The sequence below is a fragment of the Pieris napi genome, chromosome 19 (assembly GCF_905475465.1).
Source record: "Pieris napi chromosome 19, ilPieNapi1.2, whole genome shotgun sequence".
Classification (NCBI taxonomy): Eukaryota; Metazoa; Arthropoda; class Insecta; order Lepidoptera; family Pieridae; genus Pieris; species Pieris napi.
Window position 1 is genome coordinate 2,409,830 of NC_062252.1, and position 23,558 is coordinate 2,433,387.

The 23,558-nt window shown below is 32.8% G+C and overlaps 2 protein-coding genes across 7 annotated transcripts in view; both read left to right on the forward strand.

The window, feature by feature from the left end:
* Positions 1-15,350, forward strand: part of LOC125059175 (ATP-binding cassette sub-family D member) — a 50,008-nt gene extending 34,658 nt beyond the window's left edge. For both annotated transcript variants that reach the window (XM_047663465.1, XM_047663466.1), the window contains exons 2-15: positions 623-855; positions 4,785-4,916; positions 5,867-6,074; positions 6,765-6,996; positions 7,795-7,934; positions 8,439-8,611; positions 9,830-10,004; positions 10,404-10,510; positions 10,936-11,095; positions 11,657-11,810; positions 12,478-12,624; positions 13,540-13,764; positions 14,245-14,370; positions 14,808-15,350. In XM_047663465.1, the coding sequence (XP_047519421.1) occupies positions 691-855; positions 4,785-4,916; positions 5,867-6,074; positions 6,765-6,996; positions 7,795-7,934; positions 8,439-8,611; positions 9,830-10,004; positions 10,404-10,510; positions 10,936-11,095; positions 11,657-11,810; positions 12,478-12,624; positions 13,540-13,764; positions 14,245-14,370; positions 14,808-14,958 (2,295 nt within the window). In that variant the 5' untranslated portion in view covers positions 623-690 and the 3' untranslated portion in view covers positions 14,959-15,350. The remainder of the gene's footprint in view (positions 1-622; positions 856-4,784; positions 4,917-5,866; positions 6,075-6,764; positions 6,997-7,794; positions 7,935-8,438; positions 8,612-9,829; positions 10,005-10,403; positions 10,511-10,935; positions 11,096-11,656; positions 11,811-12,477; positions 12,625-13,539; positions 13,765-14,244; positions 14,371-14,807) is intronic.
* A 3,294-nt stretch (positions 15,351-18,644) lies between these two features.
* The window catches only part of LOC125059403 (IQ motif and SEC7 domain-containing protein 1), a 164,543-nt gene continuing 159,629 nt past the window's right edge, over positions 18,645-23,558 (forward strand). For all 5 annotated transcript variants that reach the window (XM_047663814.1, XM_047663808.1, XM_047663810.1 and 2 more), the window contains exon 1: positions 18,645-18,878. The gene's annotated coding sequence lies outside the window, so the exon portion shown is untranslated. The remainder of the gene's footprint in view (positions 18,879-23,558) is intronic.

Genomic DNA, 23,558 nt, shown 5'->3' on the forward strand with positions numbered 1-23,558 from the left:
TTTTTTATTCTTTTCTAAGGTAACGCATTTGCGAGCCTTCTGGAAATATGACTGTCCCTGAGTATCAATTAACATCAAGTGAGCCTTCTGCCCGTTTGCTTAAAAAAAAGGACGGCCCAATACAGTCGGCCTTGGCATTTGGGACCGCATTAACATTGCTAAGGCGATACGGCTTACAGAAAACTTATGTTTATGTTATTTATTTATTTCGTAATCGTATCCTACGGCTAAAATCAACAAAAAACAATTATACTAAACATATAGCCAAAGATGGAATAAATAACATATACAAAAAGGTTCCAATATTTACGAAAGGAAAAAATAAATAAAAATGATTGAATACGTAATACCTAATTCGCCTGTGCTGTGTGATGGTGTGAAAGTGAGGGTATGTACCTGAGGGCGTATATGTGGGGCGTGCTTAATGCTTATGTTGCAGGTAGCGCTATGGATTTTTTTAATACTCCTTTTAAGCATATTCCGCGATAGCTCAATAAAATCATACCTACTTTACAAAACAAATACAGTCTGAATTGCTTTTCTATACATAGGACTATCTTATAACACAGGTCTTTAGTAATTTTCTACAGCTTCATTGCTAATAATATTCATCGTATTTCAGAATCATGGACCCAAGATCACATCTAAACACAACATAAACAGTGAAAAATATCGAAAAAATAAATCAAGATGCCAGCGATTTTGACGAAAATCCGTGAGCAAGCGTTCAGGGTCCAGCCAACTGCGACACTAGCTGTTGGTGTTGGAGTTGGAGTTGCTTTAGCCGCATGCGCACTCTACGGCACTAGGGATAAGAAGCAGCCTCCACCATGTCATAATAATAATAATTATAAGGTGAGGAATTATTTTTATAAATTTTTCATTGCGAGTTCTTGATTATCTAACCTAGTATTCTTATGTCATAATCCTACTTTCTTTATTTCGTTGATTATTTTATTTACTGTTTTAATGACGTAAGCGTTGATAATAATTCGTTAAGACGAATGTGTTATGTTCACTAGCATCTACCACAGACTCTTTCATAGTAATATCCAGGGTCTATAATTTTCCATCCAACGCGATTTATAATTTTCCATCCAAAATCAATACGTTTTTGACATACAGGAGTCAGACTTAACTGGAAGCTCTGTTGCTTGCTCAATTTAGCACTGTTAATATATTTCGTGATACGCACATATCCTATCAATTTCTAGGAAACAAGAATTTATTAGATTAAGCCGTCTACACACTAGAAATAATCTCGCTCGAAGGGTAATGACAAAAATTCGCATCTAATAAGGTTTTGTAATGTGTACTCGAGAAACCAAAGACTACTAAGGTACAGATTAAAAACAAATGAAAAGTGTATAAACCATCTGAGGTCGATGATTTTTTTATTAGTACGATTTTTGTATTAAACTTGTAAATTGAGGAAAAAACATGTGGGAACATTAAGCGACCATGAAACAAGATAAGATTGAAATTAAATGTTATTGATAGTGTTTATTATAAATTAGCCGTTTATCATATTGATAAAAACAAATCTAATGTACAGTCTAGTAAAAGAGAATTTGGAAAGATAAAATATCTAGTTTGTTTTTTTAAATTGTCTTTGCATTATACAATTTAAAATTACGATTTAGCCTAACTTAAGATAATAAGTAATTTAAAATTATCTAATTTACTAATCCTTTAATATCCTTTATATTTGACATAAGAGAGTGTCCAACACTACTTACAGTCTCTATTAAAGGGAAGACACTCTGTTCTTGTGTACTATTTTTATCCACTTACAAATTATCTTAAGTTTAAGTTAATTCACACTTCATCAGTTTAATTCTTAATAATAATAGGTTTCGCCCATAAACCGGTAACTGATTTGATCCATTGGGGCAAATTAATCTCTTAACAAAAATCTTCTGTACAAAATTTATCATAATCGGATTAATAAAAACTGAAACGTTTAGTCATCCGGTTAGTCACTAATTCACTCAAAAAACGATTTTAATAAGTTTAATAATTTTAAGTTTAATTGCGTTATATTTAATCACAGTTAATGAGTCATATTTTTTTATTCTAATATGGTCTGATAGGCTGAGTAACCAAGCTTGTTAGTCATACAAAGGGTAAGCAGTCTGCTAGTTACTGCTAGTGCTGACTGAACTGAATGTGAGAAATATTTGTGAAGTCAGTGTGGTACCTTGGGAAACACCACCATATGAAAAGGTGAACCTAATAACTTAAAAGTTCTACAGTGGTAAAGAACTCCTGCAGCTTCGCTAAAAATTTTTGATACCTGATCGATTCCTCTCGAAATAATAAATTTTCGAAAAGGCTAAAAGTAGGCTTAGGTAGTTAGTCCCATGAGGGTGTCACTACTATTAACAAAGGGTTTAAATAGAACTTTTTTTAAACTGATTATCTAACTGCCTCTGATTAATACATCTAGTATAATTATGGCCTCACGCGATAATGTAAAGAATACAATGTTTATGCGTAAACCGCATATAACAATGCAAACCTTCAAGGGACTTAAGTTCAATGTCATCAGTGATCGAAGGCTTCACCGGTAACATTATTTCCTTATTTACATCTTGTATGAAAATTCAAAATCTTTTAATTCGGGAAACTGTGTAAGGGAGCGTCCAAGTATTACGTAACGTATTTTGGGAGGATGGGGGGGGTCCTTTTGTAACGTTACGATGCGGGGCGGGGATTCAATTACGCGTTATATTTTTTTTTACACCACATAATAGTGACTAAAGAGTCATTAGGTGGTCACGAAACGTTTTACTATACTTGGGTACAGTACTGTATCTGGGTACTGAATAACGTTACGGTGAGTTACATGGGGGGGGGGGGGGCAATAATCTCCAAAAATTGCGTTACGTAATACTTGAACGCTCCCTAAGACACACACAGACAGACACTATGCTACAAATATAAACATGTTTTAGTTAAATATTTTCAAAATCGTTTCACTAATCTTGACTTCCTAAATAAGTGTAATATATTATGTAATTAATATGTGTTTCTTCATTTACATCAGACGTCGTGGAGAAACTGAAAAACGCATAATTTTTAAATGTATTTATTAATCATTTATGTTCAGTTAACTATAGTTTATTGTGCAGTAAGATTATTTACCAACGTATTTAATAAAAAGGAACATAAAATATCTTTAAATATTTTCTTACACAATCAGTAATAAATCAACTTTGTTAAATATTCCAAAACCCATCTTTTACCCTTAAGTCAAATGTCTGATTCCAAAGACCGTCTTACTCTTGAAAACAGCAGGAGTCAAACGTTTAATTCGCATGGGTGGGTATATGTTAATATATAACCTTGACAATCTATATTAATGTTTTATAACTTACGAATGTCTAGACAATTAAAACGTGTCCTCATCCGCCAAGTTAGAAACGGTGCATTTTCAGTTTCATGCTTTTATTTTCGATGGCTCAGATGTGGTTTTTAAATTATGTGAAATTATCTAGAAGCGCCTTGAGTCGTAATTTTTATATCAAGAAATCAAGTTTTAAAAAATGAAAAGGGCTCAAAAAATCCTGTCTCACAAAACAGGTTAAAAAGACACTTGCGCGAGTTCGAAATTTAAAAAAACAACTAGTTTTGAGCGAGATGGGTAAACAAATGTGAAATACTCTCGTAAACCAAAGACAATTTTTTTTCTACTTTTGCGTGCTAACATTCCTGTACCCATATCGTGACAATAAATCCTTCAACTAAAAATGTAGATTAAAAATCCTCAGTAACCTTTCATTTCAATCATAAACATTACGCAATTGAGCAAGGCTAATGCGAGTCTGTGGTTGCGCTTCGTTGAACAAAAATGTGTGGCGTGCACGTGTTGATGCCTTATTCGATGCAAAATATATTGTTACGTCATTTGGACATAAATTACCGAACAATTGCATGAGATGATTTTTGGTATAGCATCTAATTGTAACTTACATGACTTAATGACCTAAGACCCTTGGATAGGCTGAGTTCTCTGTTATCTTTGATATAATGTTTATGAAGAGATTAAAAAAATATTTAAAATTGTGTTATTTCTATGGCTAACAAGTTTAAGTAGGTAGAAATACGGAAACGCGTTTTTACCTCATATATTCACGGCATCTTAAACACAACGCGAATAAAGAGCTTTTGAAGTTTCAAGTAAATAACATCTGAAGTTTATGATTAAACAATTGAATCGGTAAAAAATTGAGATACGACAAAAACATTGTTCTCTAACAAATAATATTTGTTTTGAGTATCGTTTAAATGTAAATAAATAATTTCTTATCAACACATGGAATTTATACAAGAATAACTATTAGTATCACGTGCTAATGTATGATAGTAGAACAATGATCCGAAAATTTTAAATATTTTGTTTAGCTCCTAATGTATGTGTCGCGCCAACTAGCTTAATTAGCCGTTAAATTAACAGCCTAGCCTTTTAACTAAACGGCGCCTTTTAACTAGCGGCCTGAAAGATGTTCAGCCAGTTGATCAAACATCTAGGTAAATGACTTGGATCGATGACATTAATTCATTACTTGCTTAGCTTTACCTTTACTGTTAATTTAAATTTAATTCCTCTTTCTGCCACTCTCAGACTCTTTCAGGCCGCTAATTAAAGGGCGCCGTTTAGTTAAAAGGCTGGGCTGTTAATTAAACGGCTAATTAAGCTAGTTGGTTGCGACATATACATAAAGATATGTAAGTCATGCTGTAATATATATTTAAAAGTAAAATTAATTTCTAAATTTCAGGTAGCCAAAAATGGAAAATTACACACAGTGGAAAATGGCGGCGTCGAAAGTCAGACGTGTGGCGGGCACTGTGGCGCTGAACAGTGCGCCCTCTGTCGGGGGGAAGTTGATACCGATAACAAGCAGAATATTGTAAGCATATATCTAAAATATAAAATTCACGTGTCACAATGTTCGTTCCCATACATACAATTTTTTGTTTTTATGATACAGCATACAAAAATGGGTTGTATTTAACTCTTAATTTTCACCCTTCTACGATCAACCGCTATTTTTTATTGGTTAATTAAAATCTTATGGCTTGAATTCTGAGGTTTATATGGAGAAAAATTCATAGAGAAACCTAAAAGTTTTCATTCCACAAAACCGAACAGTCATAGCAAAATGTTTCACGTTGGTATGTACTAAAAAGGTTGGCTAAGTAAAATCACATTAAGGAGAAACGAAATTCGCGGGGGCAGCTAGTAGAATATAAGTTTCTAAGGTTTTTATTTATTTCTACGCCAAAATAGTAGATTATGGAACACAGTGTAGTGTCAAAACTGGAAATTTGGTTATAGATCCCGCTTATAACGTGCTCCGTTCGTCATTTCTTGTCCACATTGCAATGAAGTTAAAAGCCCTCCGTGTTTTTACAGGCCTCTATTACATGGTAAAATTGGTCCACATTATCCAGTGGAATGCAGTCAAACACTTAATTATTTTGATATGATGTAATGATTTTTTAATATCCTTTGTCTTGAGTTTGCTTATAAAAAATTTATATTTGATAAATTACTTTTAAAAATACGTTGTGCTAATTGTATTTTAGAATGCAATTTGCGCGTTGTTGTGAAATGAAGGCGATAAAAGGTTCCTTTATTTTTTTGGTAAAATCAATGCCCAATTTGACTAAATCGTGTTCAAACTTTGCATCGACATATTAGTTTTAAAAGATTTTTTTAATTCTATATTAACAGACGTATTAAACTATTTTCCAATTCATCTAATCATATTTTGAAATTTTATAATAACAAAATGCATCCATTTTTCCTTTCTGCTGCTGGTGCAAATGTAATAATACATTCTTACTTGCCTTTCAGGAAGATGCGGACGAGACACAGTCCCAAACAGTAGAAGAGCATGTCCCTGGTCTGAATCTGGAGTTTCTCAGACAAATAGTGTCTTTGGCTAAGATCATGGTACCGGGATTCCGGAGTCATGAAGTCGCATTGCTCTCTGTTCATACGCTGTGCCTCTTCTCGCGAACGTTCTTGTCTATATACGTCGCGTCTTTGGAAGGTTCTATAGGTAAGATCTATATAATCTGTACCTATTTATTTTATAATAATGGTAATATGCACAGTGACAAGTGACATTTTTTTATATATATCCAAAAAAATAAATAAATAAAATCTACGAGAGATCAGGTAAATTTTCCCGTTGTGGAAAAGTTATATGATTTTCGTTAATTAAGCAATTTATGATAGAAATCTTCAATTATAAGCTAAATTAGTTTTTCCCAGAAATTGGCACAAAAAATATTGTGAATGTGAGCGTAATTAAATAGCCTTGAGGAAACCCAATGAATAATTAATATTTTATTTTGAAGATCTAAATATTATAATGAGGTTATAAAAAGCTATGGTATTTACACGCCTTGATGAATTTTGTTTTGATATACCGTCTGCTTATTTGAATTAAATTAATATCAATTTGTTTATCAGAACTTTGTTTCATGCAATGCGGAATGGTCTGGATACATTTTAGAAAAATTACGGTCGAACCATGTATTGAATGTTTTTCCGGTTAAGATAGAGCCTCTTTAACTAATAAAATAATATATTCCCTAAAAAAATATTCACCTTTTTAAAGTTGATTTCAGACTGTATTATAAAAAAAAAACCTTCGTGATACGGCTTGACTACGCAATCCTATTAGAGATCAATCCACATATATTGTGCGATGTTAAAAGTATACGATTAAAACCTTATTTTCCAGTAAAACACATAGTCCAAAAAGACATGAAGGCATTCGCAGCATTGCTCTTACAATGGTTCGGTATTGCCGTGCCAGCGACGTTCATAAATTCCATGATCAGATACTTGGAGGGAAGACTAGCTCTCGCCTTCAGAACGAGGCTGGTGAATCACGCCTATGAGCTCTATTTCAAAAACCAGACGTACTATAGAGTGGCTAACTTGGACGCTAGGATAGAAAATGCTGATCATAGGTATGTTTTAGCAAATACTTTTTTTTTCTAGAATAAATTTCACAAATAAGAATGCGTTATATTATGGCTTTAAGTAATATTGTGTTTTTTAACGGATTTTAAGTTATGTTTTATTATAAATTTACAATTATTTTACATACTTTTAAATTTAACCGACGTTTCGCGTGCTTTACAGCGTGCGTGGTCACGGTGACTGAAGAGAAAAGGTGTTGAATGTCAAAAAGTATCACAGCTGTAGAAAAAGTTGTATTATCTGTATTTATTTCCCCGGAGTTGGTATCGACTAAAAGATGTAGGGGAAATAAATATGTACAGATAACACAACTTTTTCTTTGTCTAAAAGTTATGTCAATAAAAGACAATACAATATTGTGTTGACTTAATTTTCTATAATACTAATAAATAGCTTAAACTAAAGTAATGTTCATTAACAGTCTTAGTGTTCTATAATGTTTTGACACTATGTTCGTGTGTCCGAGATGCCGTACTTGTACTTATATTTACTACACTAGGTTTATTAACTCATAAAGTTTAGTTCTCTTTACGTCTTGTCTGTTGTATCAAGAAGTTGGATTGCCTCAGCATAAGTACTACGTATAGAACCTAAAGCCATTTATTTATAATAAGTGCTTGTGTACTTTGGTGGATTCTTACAGATGTTCTCGAAGGTTCCAAAGCCCTTGAACCCTCCTTGTGTTTTAATAATTATAATTCCAGGGATTACTTGGTAGAAAATACACCGAAAATATTCTGTTATTGACAATTTCGCCTAAAGACTGGATGTTTTTCTCTCCACAGATTAACAGAAGATGTGTCAGTGTTCGCCCAATCAGTAGCTCACTTATACAGCTCTCTGACTAAGCCGTGCTTTGATTTACTCCTCATAGTTTTAACCCTCGCCAGCTATTCAAGCAAGATGAAGGGAAATATATTCTTAGGTAAGAAGAAATATACGTACAGAAAAACAATTGAATATTTATAAAATCGTATTTTTTACTTTACAGTTTAAATTAAGCTTACAGTATAATTATCTTTTCAAAGTTTATAACTTTTAAAATATATTTTTTATAATAAAGCTTTTTAGTAGCTAATTTTTAGATATGATATTTATGATAGAGGACAAGTCTTTGTTTTTAATTTATGTTATTATTATTAATTACTTAAGTTGTCATTTGGAAGATGGTGTAATGGTTGCAGCTCCTTACAAACGTTGTGTAAAAAAAAAACATGGCGATTAAAAAGAGTGGCGAAGAGTTTATTGCCAGTTCTTCTCTTCCGTTCTACGCCCTTGATTTGAGAACTGGCACTAAATGTAAAGTTAGAAGCATTTCATATACATTTCTATTTTTGACGTTCATAAGTGTACATTGTGTTACCTATATGATTAAATGATTTTTGCCTTTTTCAATTAATTTCACTACATGTATTTCTTTCATTTCCAGGACCCGGTATAGCAACAGTGGTAATATGCTTGACTGGTCAACTTCTCCGAATCCTGAGTCCAAGGTTCGGTGCCCTCGCCGGCGAAGAGGCACGAATGAAGGCGAATCTGAGACATGTCCATTCGAGGCTGATAGCTCATGCGGAAGAGGTCGCGTTCTATGGAGGACATAATGTAAGTCTACCTCTTGGGATACAACACATAATATTTTAAAGCATAAATTTGTAACCAGTAGATAAAGATAGAAGCAAACATAAAGCAAGCTACATAGAAATAAATGAAATGTGAACTGAAAAGAAATTCAAATGATTCCGCTTAGACTTTTTATTCTTCGTCTAGTACAAAATTAATATACAGTCAAAATCTGTTTTAACGACATCAAAGGGACTATTCATTTGCTCGTAAAAACCGATAGTCGTAACAGCCGATGACGTTGTTATTAAGAACCTAATACAATAGAATTCAGCCGGGACCTTTGATTTTGGTCAATATAACCGGTAAACTAAACGGTTTTGACTGTATTATTATTTATCTATTTAATGTAGGCAACGTCCGAAGCCGCCGTGTGATGCAATCATAATTACAACAATACAACAATAACTTTATTGTTATGATAATAAAATATGTATAATCACTTAGCATTACAACAAGATAAAGGTTATTATTGTTATTTCTTGTGACTTAAAGATCTGTTACGGAAGAAAAGCTTGTTGCCCAGTAACTTCCAAAAATATTATTTTAAAACAAAAAAAGAAAACTAAGATTTAAATGCCTCCGTATCTGTAATTTTAGGGGGTAATGAAGACAGTTTAACACTTTCTAAGCGATCTTTTCAGTGACTGTCATTGTATGTCTGTCTCTAAAAACAGTTGCCGTGGATATATATTATTGGGTCAGCGGCTAACTTTGAGCATTTAATAAAGCCGAGTCTTACCCGTTGCTTACTGGCAAAGAAAGCATTAGAAATAAGAAAAAAAAATGATTAAAGCATGTATAAAAAAAGACACAAACGCTATAACTTTAATCAATAATAGGCCCAACAGTTGCTGTCACCAGCAATACATTCAGTGGGCCTGCTGTCTTGGAGTAATTTAACACACTTAACAAAACAAAAATGTTAATAATTTAAATAAAAAATTAAATTATATAAAAAATTTGTTTGCAAGTGCTAAAGAAAACTTTTTGCTAAACTTTATTTCTTTAAAACCTGCAATAACTAATTTAATTCGTGCTTGAGTGTATGTTTTCTATATATTTAAATTTATGTGTCCTTGGGAAGGAACTTCCTTAACACAGAATTATCAGAAATAAAGAAAAGTCTAAGAATTCAAAATAATAAAAAGCTGATGATCTGGTTTATGCACAAGTTTTCTTATGTTATATTTTTTTCAGGTTGAAATGGGCCAGCTCCAATCAGCTTACAAAGAGTTGGTCACTCAAATGACCTCAGTCTTCAATAAGAAGCTGTGGTATGTGATGCTGGAGCAGTTCTGCATGAAGTACGTTTGGTCCGGTACCGGGATGGTCATGTTGGCACTTCCCATACTTACCGGAAAGAAGTTGGATGGTAAGTAATTATATCAGACTTCAGACAAATTTATCACTTGTGTGTTTCCTTGGTAGATTTGCATAAGATTTCAGTATAATGTTAAAAATAGAGAGAGAGAACTAAAAAAATAAAGCCATATAAAAATGATCCCCATGTATGTTCATATATCAATAATGTATATAATATATATGTATGTAATATTATATATATTAGCCACTCTATTATTACCAACATAGGGATAGTTCCATCATAATCGATGAGTTAGTTTTTGAGTTATGGATATTTTAAGTTGGTCAAATCCAGTTCGTTTTCGACGTACGACAATCGTACTTAGCGCTAAAACTCGTGTCTGAATCCTCCCTTTATACACATAGTGCATGCAAGCATGTACAAATGATATTTTATTAATTATTATAGGTACAGCAGGTGAAGGTATAAGCGCCAGAACAGAATACATGACGACATCAAGAAATCTATTGAATTCAGCGGCCGACGCCATCGAGAGGCTCATGTCTAGTTATAAGGTAATTTATATACTATCACTAAATATGTATATTTTATATAGAAATGAAATAGCTATATATCAAGATCTCTAATCCAATCACAGGGAAGCGATTCGTTACGTTTTCTCTGTTTAAAAACTTTTGATTTTTTAATTTAATTGATCAATTTTAGTGACAAAAAGAAATAATCTGAAAAAAATAAAAACATAATGAAATGTATATCAAAATATTAAATAAAAACAAACTAAAATATATTTTACAAATCTATATAGTCCTGACAGTTAATGGTATTAAAAAATTACCGGTATTGCATTGAAATTATTATTAAACATCTAACTTCACTACTGATTCATGACGAAAAATCTTTTTTTTTTTAATTATTGTCTAATAGGGCCGATGAAGTTTGATGAAATATATGTTTAGTAATGAAATTTCTTTCTGAACAGGAAATAGTGACACTAGCGGGATACGCAACGCGAGTGTCCGACATGTTAGTAGTATTTGGGGAAGTCGCTCGCGGGAAATGCGTACGCGCAGTGCACGTAGCATCAGCCTCTTCTACAGGCTTCCAAGTCACCTTCAGAGATAAACAGCCTGTGCCCATGGGTAGTATATATATGGGTAATATTTAAACACAGTCAGTGCGCACGTCCGGCGCAGGCGCCGATCGGAAAGCAACTCAAGTCTCAAGTACTTCACGACCGATTCTACGCACTACTGACAGCTTGACTTTGACAATTGACACATTGACATTCTACAACCTGTAAGATGTCTATGATATTGCGTGGTGTTGCCATTGTAATAAAACAAATTACATCGTGTTCTATTATAACCTAATCTCTGACATATGTATATATTACTTATATATTGGGTCCGTTTTAATAATGTTCTGGATTTTTCTTTTTTTATTGCGGTCTTCTGTATTATGTGAACAGTGTAATGTATAGATGATAAAACAATGACATCGGTACTACCATAATAATATATATGTAAAAGCAACGGCGTTAAAAAATTAAATTAACAATATTTAAAACAATAGAAACGATGCTATAATATATTTACTTAAACAGCAGCTTTTTGCATAAGTTTCAGATTCTGTAATATCTTCTTTAAAGAATCGCCCCCACGAAAGCACGGTGTAATATAATGCAATATGTTTTTTCATAGGTCAAGTTACGTACACGGACGATCTGTCGATACGTGTCCGTAACGTACCGATCGTGACTCCAGCGTGCGATGTGGTCGCTAGTGGCGTCTCATTGGACCTCAATCCTGGCACTCACCTATTGATTGTTGGACCTAATGGATGCGGCAAGTCTAGGTAAAGAAATCTTATTTTAAGTTACGATATTTTTAGTTGCTAAATTGTAGTTTCTTATTTTGTGAATGTTCTTTTTGGAGTTCTTGTGAGTTCAAAGCCTTGTGATGAAAAAGTACAGTTACTAATTAGAGTTGTGACTTTTCAGTTTCGAAGACAGTCTCTTTCCCTATAAGACAAAAAAAGCTGTTTAACCCGTGTTCGATAAATTTTCATATTATTAAGTTAAAGGACTGGTCAGCGTGTTTTTCTTAGAAATTTTGATCAAGTTCCGTGAATGTTATTTAGGACAATATTAAACCAATGAATATAAGTTTATAAGCTTTATATTCGTAAACAATGAAACGTTTTTCCATCCAACGTACTAGTACTGGATGCTGTTGCTTGTAATAAATTAATATATTTTAAGAAAAAATTAAATGCTGGAAACCCGAGATTACTACAAGATCAGTTGGTAGCTCATGTCTGGTCAGCAAGGAAAAGTCTGGAGTAGACTATCTGTTTTCACCTTTATCTTATTACAGTGTACAGTTTTGAGGACGATGAGTCTTTCACTTGATCAGTCACGTGATCGCCTTCTATGTTTTCCAACCACTATCTGTTTCTCCGAGTTCTCATCGCCTCTGCGAATGAATCAAGATTAATATACTATATATAATTTTTGTTTCAGTTTATTCCGTATAATATCGGGCCTATGGCCGGTATTTGGTGGCGAGTTGAGCGTCCCTCGCCCATGCGCGTGCGCACACTGCGCGGACGAACCTAACGCCCCACCGTATTGTGTTGCGCGACCCGTCATGTTCTACATACCGCAGAGGTAATGTCAAACAAAAATTATAAATTGGAAATCGATTAATAAGATATCTATTTGGATTTTTGAATTTACCCAAAAAAAAAATTGCAAGAATTACTTTGGTCCATATTCCAATTCGTATCTCGAGCCAGAATCTCGATTGTATTATCTCGTCTTGGGCGCTGCAAAATATGTAAAACTCATTTAAAGAAAAACGCTTTTTACCGGATTAAAGTTATGTATTATTATAAATTTACAACTAAACAAAATTACATACGCTTTGACCAACCGAAAGTACTTGCGAAAGAGAAAAGATTCTTCCCAAGATTGGTACGCGAAGCCATTGAAATCAAAAAACACCCCAATTTCAATAGAGAAGACGGCCTAAAATTGTCAAACACCTGGGATCCAATAATATCCAAATTAAAATCTCAAAAAGAAAAACAATCCGCGAAAATAGAGGACACCGTGAGCCATTTTTGCCAAAACCCTCCATCTTTTAGTCGATACCAACTCCGGGGAAATAAATACAGATAATGCAACTTTCTCTGCAGCTGTGATACTTTTTGACATTCAACATCTTTTGTCTTCAGTCACCGTGACCACGCACGCTGTAAAGCACGCGAAACGTCGGATAAATTTAAAATTATGTCAAATAGTTGTAAATTTATAATAATACATAACTTTAATCCGGTAAAAAGCGTTTTTCTTTAAATGTGTAATAAGAGTTATGTTAATCAAAGACAATACTATATGTAAAACTTCATACAGAAATGAAATGTCAGCTTCTAGTAAACTACTTAGTTTACTAATGTTTTAGAATAAGGGAATGCCATCAAAAACATATCATTTAAAAAACCAAGTCACGCAACACAGTTCTTCTACCGTAAAAATTGTGAGATACCTTTATGACAATTATATTTAAACATAATTTTACAGGCCATACATGTCAATGGGGTCTCTATTAGACCAGATAACTTACCCGTCTCGGGTATCAGAAGACGACAGAGAGGCCGAAGCAAGAGCTATGCATATTCTACGAGTCGTACGCTTAGACGCGTGCGCAGCGAGACACGGCGGTCTGAGGGCGGTTTGTGATTGGCGCGCCACGCTTTCCGGCGGGGAGAAACAGAGGATGGCTTGTGCTAGAATGTTCTATCATAGGTGAGTTTTTTTTCAGGACAGATGGAGATTTAAGCGACCCGTATGAAAATATGGTATTTAGTTCACGCGCTACGAAGTTATATAAAATTACTCAATACAAATAATATATTAAAAAAAAGAGCGGAACTACAACGTTTTTAGGTCTGTGCCTCAAATTTCTGTATCTGTTTCATGATCATTTGTCAATCTAATAGGCAAGTAGGTGATCGGCCTCCTGTGCCTGACACACGCCGTCGACTTTTTGGGTCTAAGGCAAGCCGGTTTCGTCACGATGTTTTATGTCTAATGCGCACATAGACAGACAGTCCATTGGTGCACAGCCAGGGATCGAACCTATGACCTCAGGGAAGAGAGTCGCACGCTGAAGCCACTAGGCCAATGACCAACGACAAAGCACTGATATAAAATAAATTAAATTCAGTATTCCTTTGTTTTAATTTTTTGTCCCATGCGAGACGTACATGTTCTTTTTTCTTTTAGGCCCGTATACGCCTTACTCGATGAGTGTACGAGTGCCGTTTCCATGGAAACAGAAGTTGTTATGTACGAAGAGGCTATCAAGGAAGGCATCACCTTGCTTTCCATTACACACAGACCCAGCGTATGGTTAGTATACATGATGACATAGCAATTTACCTGATTAAAATTTTCTTCAGGTTTTAAAATAGTTAACATGAATTTTGTATCAAATATTTAGTTTGTCCATCATTTAACATTCCATAGATTTTATTATTGAGAATGGGATCTAAGTTCAGTGTCGAGAGGCTGGCTGATACTTTGCTTGTGTAGAAATGGTCACGTGACTTTTAAAAAATTCTTAGTCTAAAATCTTTGGTATTTCAAACACTGTTTTTTCCAGTAGTTTGTTAATTAAATTATAATTATTTTGTTTTTTGCTTACATCACGTTACAAAACTTTTTTATATAAATGCGAATCAAAATTAATTTACATTATATTTTGAATGCTTTGTCATAAATAAATTCGTTAAAAAAATATTTAAGTTTCTATAAAAGAGATCTGATACTAAATTATTAAATTTCAGGAAATACCACACCCACGTGTTAGAATTTGATGGAGCAGGCGGCTGGTCTTTTAGACCTTTGGAAAAAGACGTCCCAGCTATTACGCCTTTGGCACCAACCGAAACTAAGCCAATTGAAGCTAAATCAACAGAGGATACGCCAAAAGTATGATAAAGCGACATCTCTTGAACGGATTATGAGAAAAAGTTTATAATGTATTTAAAATCAAGTGGCACGTGTTTGGAAGTCAAACTTTAGCAGGATTTCTATAGTTTTGTCAAAACGAAATTGTGACAGATTGAACACTGCGTTTCCATACAATTTGTATACTACGCCACAAAATCGAACGACAGGTGCTCAAAGTATTATTTTACGTATATAGTAAGATTTTTTATAAAAAAACTTAAGCAGCGTTCTGTGGCCGTATTTGGAACTAAACACAAGCCGGTATTATTGTATGAATGTGTTGAACTATACAGTGTATTGAAAATTTGGATGATTTTGTAGATTGTTAGTATCGTATTGACGTTTTTTACGAAACTATAAAAATAGTTGCTAAATGTGACATAGGGTATGTTCCGATATACACTGCGACCACTGTACAGAGTACCGTCAATTTAGTATACTGTGAAACCGTTTCTCTATAGCCAGCTATACTGGTTACAATTTAAAACGGAACGCAGTTCAGTATACTAGTCAGCTTCGTTTTTCGACACAGTTTTCAAATGAGTGCATCAAAGTTTTTCAATTCAACAAGAAAAACTATTATTGGAGTATTATCGCATTAAAAAAATCTATATTAATATTAACTGTCAATTGAATTAATACTACAAAGAAAGTAAGTTAGAATTTTAAATGTTTGTTATTAAACTGTAAGTTATATCAGCCGTTAGGCATTCAAGTGGTTTTGATTGATCACGTGATCAAAGCACTGCGAGTACCTTACCTCGAAAACGCCAGTGCTCGCAGTAGAAGTATAGCGGGGATTTGTGACGTCATATATTTCCCTAGGACGCTGCGGCTGTATACTGGCAGTCCATAGCGGAACGAATTTTTGAACAGTGGGAGCACTATACAGTACTCGCAGTGTATATCGGAACATACCCTTTATTCAACGCTAATTGGCGTTTTAAGGTAGATATATTTTAGCGCCATCTGTTAAGGAGTGTTTGAAACTTTGCTATGTGTTACCAAACCAAAAATGGATTAAAAAGTGATGGTATTTACTGTATATTTTTATACTAAAAATAATTGCCTTTAAATTCCTTAAAGTGACTATTAGTTTAATTTAATAAATGTGATTATAATTATGTGATTTAGAATAATTATTGTAAGTTGAAAAATATTTTATATGCTAATTATGTTTTTCACCGCACTGAAGCCAGACCAAGCATGTTTTATATAAAAACTAAACTGATATTAGAATTTTCACATTTTAATTGTTATTGTATTAAAGAAAACCAGTGTAAAAACTAAATAAATATACATATTTTTTTTATTGAGCTTGTTTATGACACGATTTTAAATATTTTGGACTTTTGGTTGAGATTAATTAATTGTTAAGTGGTAACTTATGTTTTATATTGATTTAGATTTTTATATTTTTACTTTTAAATATTTATTAAGCTGTATGGAATGTATTTTAACATTTATGTCAAAAAGCGTCGAAATAAATGGGTTTTATAAATAAATTTTTGCTTTTATTTCCTATGTAAATATCTTACCTTTGAGAAATTAATGAAAAATGTACATATTGCATAGTCAAAAACATCCAGCAACAATACAATTACATGGGTTTGGGCTCAGTGTACGTTTCTTTGATAATTTTTTATAGAAAATGTGGGTTGTTGGGTCTAAGATATAGACAAGTTAATTTAAAATAAGTAGTAAAAATTATTTAAAAAAAACCTGAAGAGGTTGGAATATCTTATACAAATTTAAGAAGCATTTACTATAGAGATTTTTTTGAATATCCTTGCACGTACAACTGCCAATCTGTCACTTCATAAGCCGTGCGCCTTATAGTAAAATCGCGACAAATTAAACTTACTAAAACTTGAAAATAAATTTTGGACGAAATCTGCAAAACAAAAGAACAAAAGTTGGGAACACTAGTTACTATTAATTTTGTTACACTAACTGTGAATCACAAATAATTTAAACATTACTGGCAACCCAAGATTTGGGTGCTTTCCTCGTTCAACGAATAACTATCGCAATACAGCGAGGAATGCTGCCAGCGTTAAAGGTGCACTGTCACAGGCATCAAAGTTTTTAAATTTGTTTTGATTTTCTTTTTAATAATTTTTATTATTACTTTGTAGGTTAAGAAAATTGTACTATGTACTTAATTGTAAATATGAAATATGTTTAAAGAAGATTATATATTATATATATTATTAAACAATCCAAACCGAGAAAAAAATCTATTCGTGTACTCTGGAAACAATATAACATAAAAATTACTCAAAAAAAACATCTGACAAATAGAAAAACTCCTGTATTTTTGGACGGTTGAAAATATTTTTTAAGCACAGTGCCATCTAGTTCTTCATCTTAACATTACAGTCATATATGTGTAATTAGAGTCCTTAAAAGTATGGAAGAACTTAAACTTAAATAGTAGCAAATATAATATTAGTATTAGTTACTCTTTATATATTTCACAAGTACAGTGCACTATCTATCTATTTGCCAGTTATCAATTGTTCCTATGTCAATTGTCAATTGAAAAACGAAAAACGCAATAGAGCAGCCGACTTTAATGTTACCAGCTTTAGGATCGTTTTGCTACACTTATCGGTAAATTTAAAACTTTAGCGCATTCCTTATACGCATCGCTCTGAGATAAATAATAAAATTTACAAAATGTACACTCAGACAATTAAATAATAATAATACTATCATTAACATAATGACTTTTACTAACATAAAAACTTTTAGTAACCATATTCAGTAAAACAGTCGATAGAGTATTTACAATATTGTTAACATACGTAGTATTAATAACGGATAAATATAAAACTAAAAAAACTTCAATAAATTCCCCTGTGGCAGTGTTTTAATGCGGGCAGAATTTCTTTCTCGGGCTGCCAGTACTACCAACCAGTTAACTTAATCTTTACTTTCTTATGCGCCTGTGCATTTGAACCCCATTGCCCACGGGGAAAAAAATCAAAGTTTCTCTTATATTTTAGCTAGTGCACCAACTTTTGAGAATGTCTGAGGTAGGTCAGACGGGGCTAAGGTGTCCACATAAGTAGCATCACATACCAAAGCGTGACCCATCCTCCAAAGGATTAAAGACATCTCACCCGACCACTTGCCATCATCCTTAGTGATGCGTTGGCCCCAAAATGGCAGGAATATTAAAGTAGGCAAGAGAGCGGCGTATGATGTCGTAAGCACTGCGTGCTGAGGAAAACGACCTGCACGGCAATGGAGGTAATGGTAACCAAGGCTACTTTCTTCAAAGCCACAGGGACACTTATGGGCACTCCTAAGCGAATCTGATGGCAATTCAAAAAGGGTGCCAATGTTTGGCAAAGGAAAAATCATTAAGCCAATGACCGGTTTTTTAGAACCACCTGCCACCAATCTTGCCTGGTCTGTAACTGAGGTGTGACCAAATCAGATTTAGTATCCTATAACCCAGCAATAAAAATGCAATGTCAAAAAAAATATGTTTCAAATTTGACGTATTTATTTATATATTTTTTAGATGTCGTCTAATGTTTTTAGGGTAATTAAATCATTCAAATGGCAACACTACGTATGAATGTCATCGTTAATCTCTACTGTCTGCATCTGTGCCGCTAGGTATCCGCCATTGGAATTTTATAAAATAGAAGCTGACTTTGGTTAGTCTATGGTTGGTGTTTGGATTGGATAGTGTATAATTTTCGTATTGTATGAATATTGTGTCGAGGGAGGTTTTGAACGTGAATAATACGTGATTTCTTTGTGAATGTAATTATTGATATTATAAATGGTGCAGTGATTAAAAGTGTCATTTAATTTGCATTTGATTAATATTTATGTGAATAGTGGACTAAGTCTACGTAAAATAACTACTTTGCCGGCTTGTTATGGTGAGTGACACAATCGATATTTTGCCCCCTTTTTGCATGAGCCCTTCGTATACAAATATGAAATCATTAACATTAGAGGGCCAAATAGATGCCTTGATTTATTGGGTAAGTTATGTTTCGTTTTCATGAACATGTTTTGAAATGTTTCTTTTAAGAATAGCCTGTATTATTATTTTGTAAATGTATTTACATTATGAAAACAGTTTTCAAAACTTAATTTAAATTTGGATATATACTTAATAATTAAAATAAAGAATTACATTTCTATGACTTGTTGATGAGTGAAGTAGGTTTGTTTTTTTAGAATCACCTTAATTTAATTAGGAATGTAACATTTTGAGCAGGTCCCAAACATTGAGTACCCCAATACTTGGTATTGTATTTTTACAACTCTTGATATAGTATAGTATATTTTCATGGTTTAGAAAATAAAAAAATATATTGTTATTAACCTAATGCATGCATTACATATATAGTTTTGCAAACATTTGTAAACATTATTTAAATTATATAATTAATGGGAAAAAAATAATTAGTGAATAGAACTTTGATTATTAATTAATAGTCATCATCATAATTAAATCCAATTGATTAGTATAAAAAGTTATAAAACATAATAAATTAAATTAGGATATGCATTGGATTGCATAATGGAGTGCATTGGATGATATGCATTAATTGTTGTTGCTAAAAATATGTACTATATCTATTGTTGTTAAATTTCAATTTTATATCACACATGACAGATATGGAAAATATATCTGATATCACTCTGATACCTACCTTAATTATTTTTTATTTAATTTTTCATTTTTCATTCATAAGTGGTATGAGATCATAGCATTATTAAGTTGACCTTTTAATTTCTATGCATATATTACATCAACTCATCACTATTTTTAGTATTAAAATGGCCTTTTGACATTAATTTGCATAGTATTAAATATTTTTAGTTATAGTTTGTGGGTGGATTGGTATGAAGCCTGAATATTTTAGATATGCTGAATTATCAGGCAAGATGATCTTCCCTGTGTTGAATAGATACCTGTTATTGTATCTCTCAAATATATACTCATAAATGATGGTACTATAAAGTTTCAGAAAAATGTAATCCAATAAGAAATAATACACAAAAAGTCAGATACAAAGTTTACCTTTATACTTTTTTAACTTGCTTATTAATCGAAAAATGGATTTAAAAATTGCCATACAATTTATTATAATATACTGAGGCAAAAATAAAAAACTGAAGTAAAGTAAACAATATTAAACAAAGTATTGTTAATGAAGATATGTAATTATTTCATACTTTGATTAGAACTTAACACATTACAAATGCACATTTGAACTCTTGATATTTTAAATCTGCAATGCAGATAAAATAATGCTAAATTGTAGTTGAGTATCACTCAACGGCAAAAGTACTGCATTCTTTGCCATAGTGGACTATAAAATGCCGACTTGTCACCCACGTCGTGTCGTTAACGCAGCATTATAGCTATAAATTTTCTTTAAATGTTAATATAAAGTCAATATATTCCTATTTAAGGTTCAAATTAATTTATAAGTGTCAATTTTGTTGTCTACGTCAAGTTGATACGAACCGACTGTGAACATCTAGTATAGTTTAAAATATGATTTCACTGGAAACTGACACAAATCTAACATTTTCACCTAATTATAACTTTTACCGCGTACAACTCTCTTTTTACCTTCCATATTTGTCAAGATCAATGCCCTAACAGGGTTTTTAAGGCGCGGCCCACATGCGTTGAAAACCGCGCTATCGCCCTAAACAATTGTGGCATCTGGAAGTGACGTCATTTTGTACATTTACGTATTTGGTACCTTTGAACTGAAGTTACGCTGATGCAGTTTTTGCTGACTGTATGGAACTACTGTTCGCGTCTCGCTTTCATAAAATGTGCGATATCGAATTGCTATAAATATCTCAGAATCCTCACTTGTAATCCTCGTATAGTTTAATCAGAACGTCGAACATAAACATTAGAGTATTTCCACCGATTAATTTTCCGAACCAATTCGGCTTAGGGTCCTTCATGAAATAGCGTACCAATTCCTAAAAGGCCAGCAATCCTCTGGCAATGTGTCTATGGGATATCACTTAACATTAGATGAGAAAAAAAAGAGTAAGAATTCCTAAAATCTTTGACTCAAGAAAAATACCTAAGTACCGTATTTTCTCTTTTGAACTGGCTTCAAAAAAATTTTTTTTCTAAATTTGTTTATGCAGTCACAAAAAATGACACCGGGGGCGTGGGAATATATAACGAAACATAAAACCGTACGTTTGTGATTGGACAAGCTACCTACTCACGGCTTGTGCCGGCTGTTGGACCTAAGGATATTGACCAATCAGAAGGAAACGGATCGCGCTATCGTTTTGTCTTCCGTTTTATACTCAAGTTACAGTACCCTTCGTTTCGTTTAATTTCGTTTTTGTGAATAAAGTCGTTGAAGTGTAGGTATATAGTATAAAATATTCCCAAAATTATAATTAGATCCTTGAATAGACCTGTATATTTAATCCGTTGTTAAATTTGATAGGGTTTATTTACTTTATGCGGCGTCTTAAAACCCTTGCACAACAGAACACGAAAACGCTATCTTTGTGATAACTATTCTATCTTATCCGTGAAAAATTACTTTTTTATGTATAAGCACTTTATACGTTATATCTGATATAACTTTGATACCAGCTGCTAAATAATTTTATTCGAAATTAAATAAATAGTTTATAATATATAACAAACCTATACGTTATCATACTCGTATTAAATAAACATTTCCCTAAAAAGAATCTAAAGTAAAAGCCAGTGAAAGTATTGTTTTTTCTCCATTAAGTTGTTAACATTTCAAAATGAACAACAAATCCTCTTATACTTTCTTGCATTTAATTATAATATATTAACATTCGGACAGTAATTTCTATGTTATGCGTGCTTTATTTTCAGATCGTTTAATTTACATCTGCACTATTCATTATGTTAATAGGTTAAGTATAAAAATTGATTCAATGTAGGTTACTGCTGCTTTATTCTCTTTTCGACCATCTATACGTACGGAAGGGTTCATTCCTTATTATTCAAGTGCTCTTCCTCAGCCGCGTTCAGAAAGTGGCTCGTTTATTTGCGTTTATCTGGAGGCACGGTGGTACCAAGTCAAGCAAAAAAGCGGCACTGTCGTACCAACCTTTTCTCGAAACAGTTCTGGCCATCTTCGACCTATAACTTTGTTTGATAAAACTAGGAGCCGGAATTTTCAAGTTTTAATTAAATTAAAAAATATTTTTAGTATTGATATGGTTATTATAAGGTTAGGTTAGCTTACGTAATAACTTAAGAAGAAGGTTCCTTAAGTACTGATTTAATAAACCGACTTGGTATTGGATATCACAACTTTTTACAGTAGAAGTACGTTGCGAGTTATTTACAAGTTATGATTTTTATGGCATATCCTTTTAAAATAACTCTAATATAAAATTAAATATAATGTACGAACGTTGGTAAAGTAAGATTATATCATATTAGACTCATCGAATGGCGATAGTATTAAAGTATGGGTGTGGCGAATTGTTAATTTGCACTAAATATCCAAAAAGATCTCAGAGGCTAAGCTTTTTTCAGTTTGAGTGCAGTCTAGACATCATAAATATTGTAACATTGTTATTTATGGATAGCTTCCCCTTTATTCTTGTGAAGATTTAAGAAATTATGTTGATAGGCAACGAAGCAATCTGCCCTTACAAAGAAAGGTTTAATTAATAATGTACTGATAAAAGACACGGTCCCAAAGTTTGTGATAAACTTTAATTAATGCGAAAGGATTACCCTTTTAATATTAGATGAATCATAGGTTTTTTGGGCGTTTGTGAGTTCGTAACCTCAACCTTATATGGCCTTAATAACCTTATCTATTCATATTTTAATTACCGAAACCCACATAAAGACCCACGCAACTGCGTAAATGTTGTAATAACCTATTTCACGCTGGGTTTCGTGGCGTTTTTAACTAACTGATATCCGTGCGTTAAACGCATATATAGACACTGAGTGGTGCTCGCGTCTTTGCCTCTAATAAGTATAAGTAGATGAAATCAAAGAAGATAAAGGATGCAAATGGGCGGTCTTACTGCTAACGCAAACGTAATAAATTTTAACATAAAATTAAATAGAAGAAAAAATAAAACATAAGTTAAAAATAATGAAAGAAAATTGACGTTAAAACACACACAGAAATTAAACTTACTAATTACATTTGAAGATTATCAAAATCTTTAATGTTTCTACATTATTTATTGTTTTGTTAGATTATGTAGTTATTGATATAAACTATACATTTTTCATAACACTAAATACAATTTTGTATAAGCAATCTCCGCGAGTCTAGGAATATATTTCAGATTTAACTTAAAAAATATTGTATAAACTATTCTAAAAGCATTTCTGTATCAAATGAAGTGCGAAGCGTAAAAACACTCGCTGTTTGCACAGCGATCGATCATTTTTAAATGAAAACCATTCACCGCATACCAATATTAGCTTGTCGACGAATTGACGGTTAATATCGTTTGTGTTTATATTTTTTTATATTATGCATATTGTAGGTCGACTCGCGCCACGCGATCATGTTGATCAATTACAGGAGAAATGATATTTC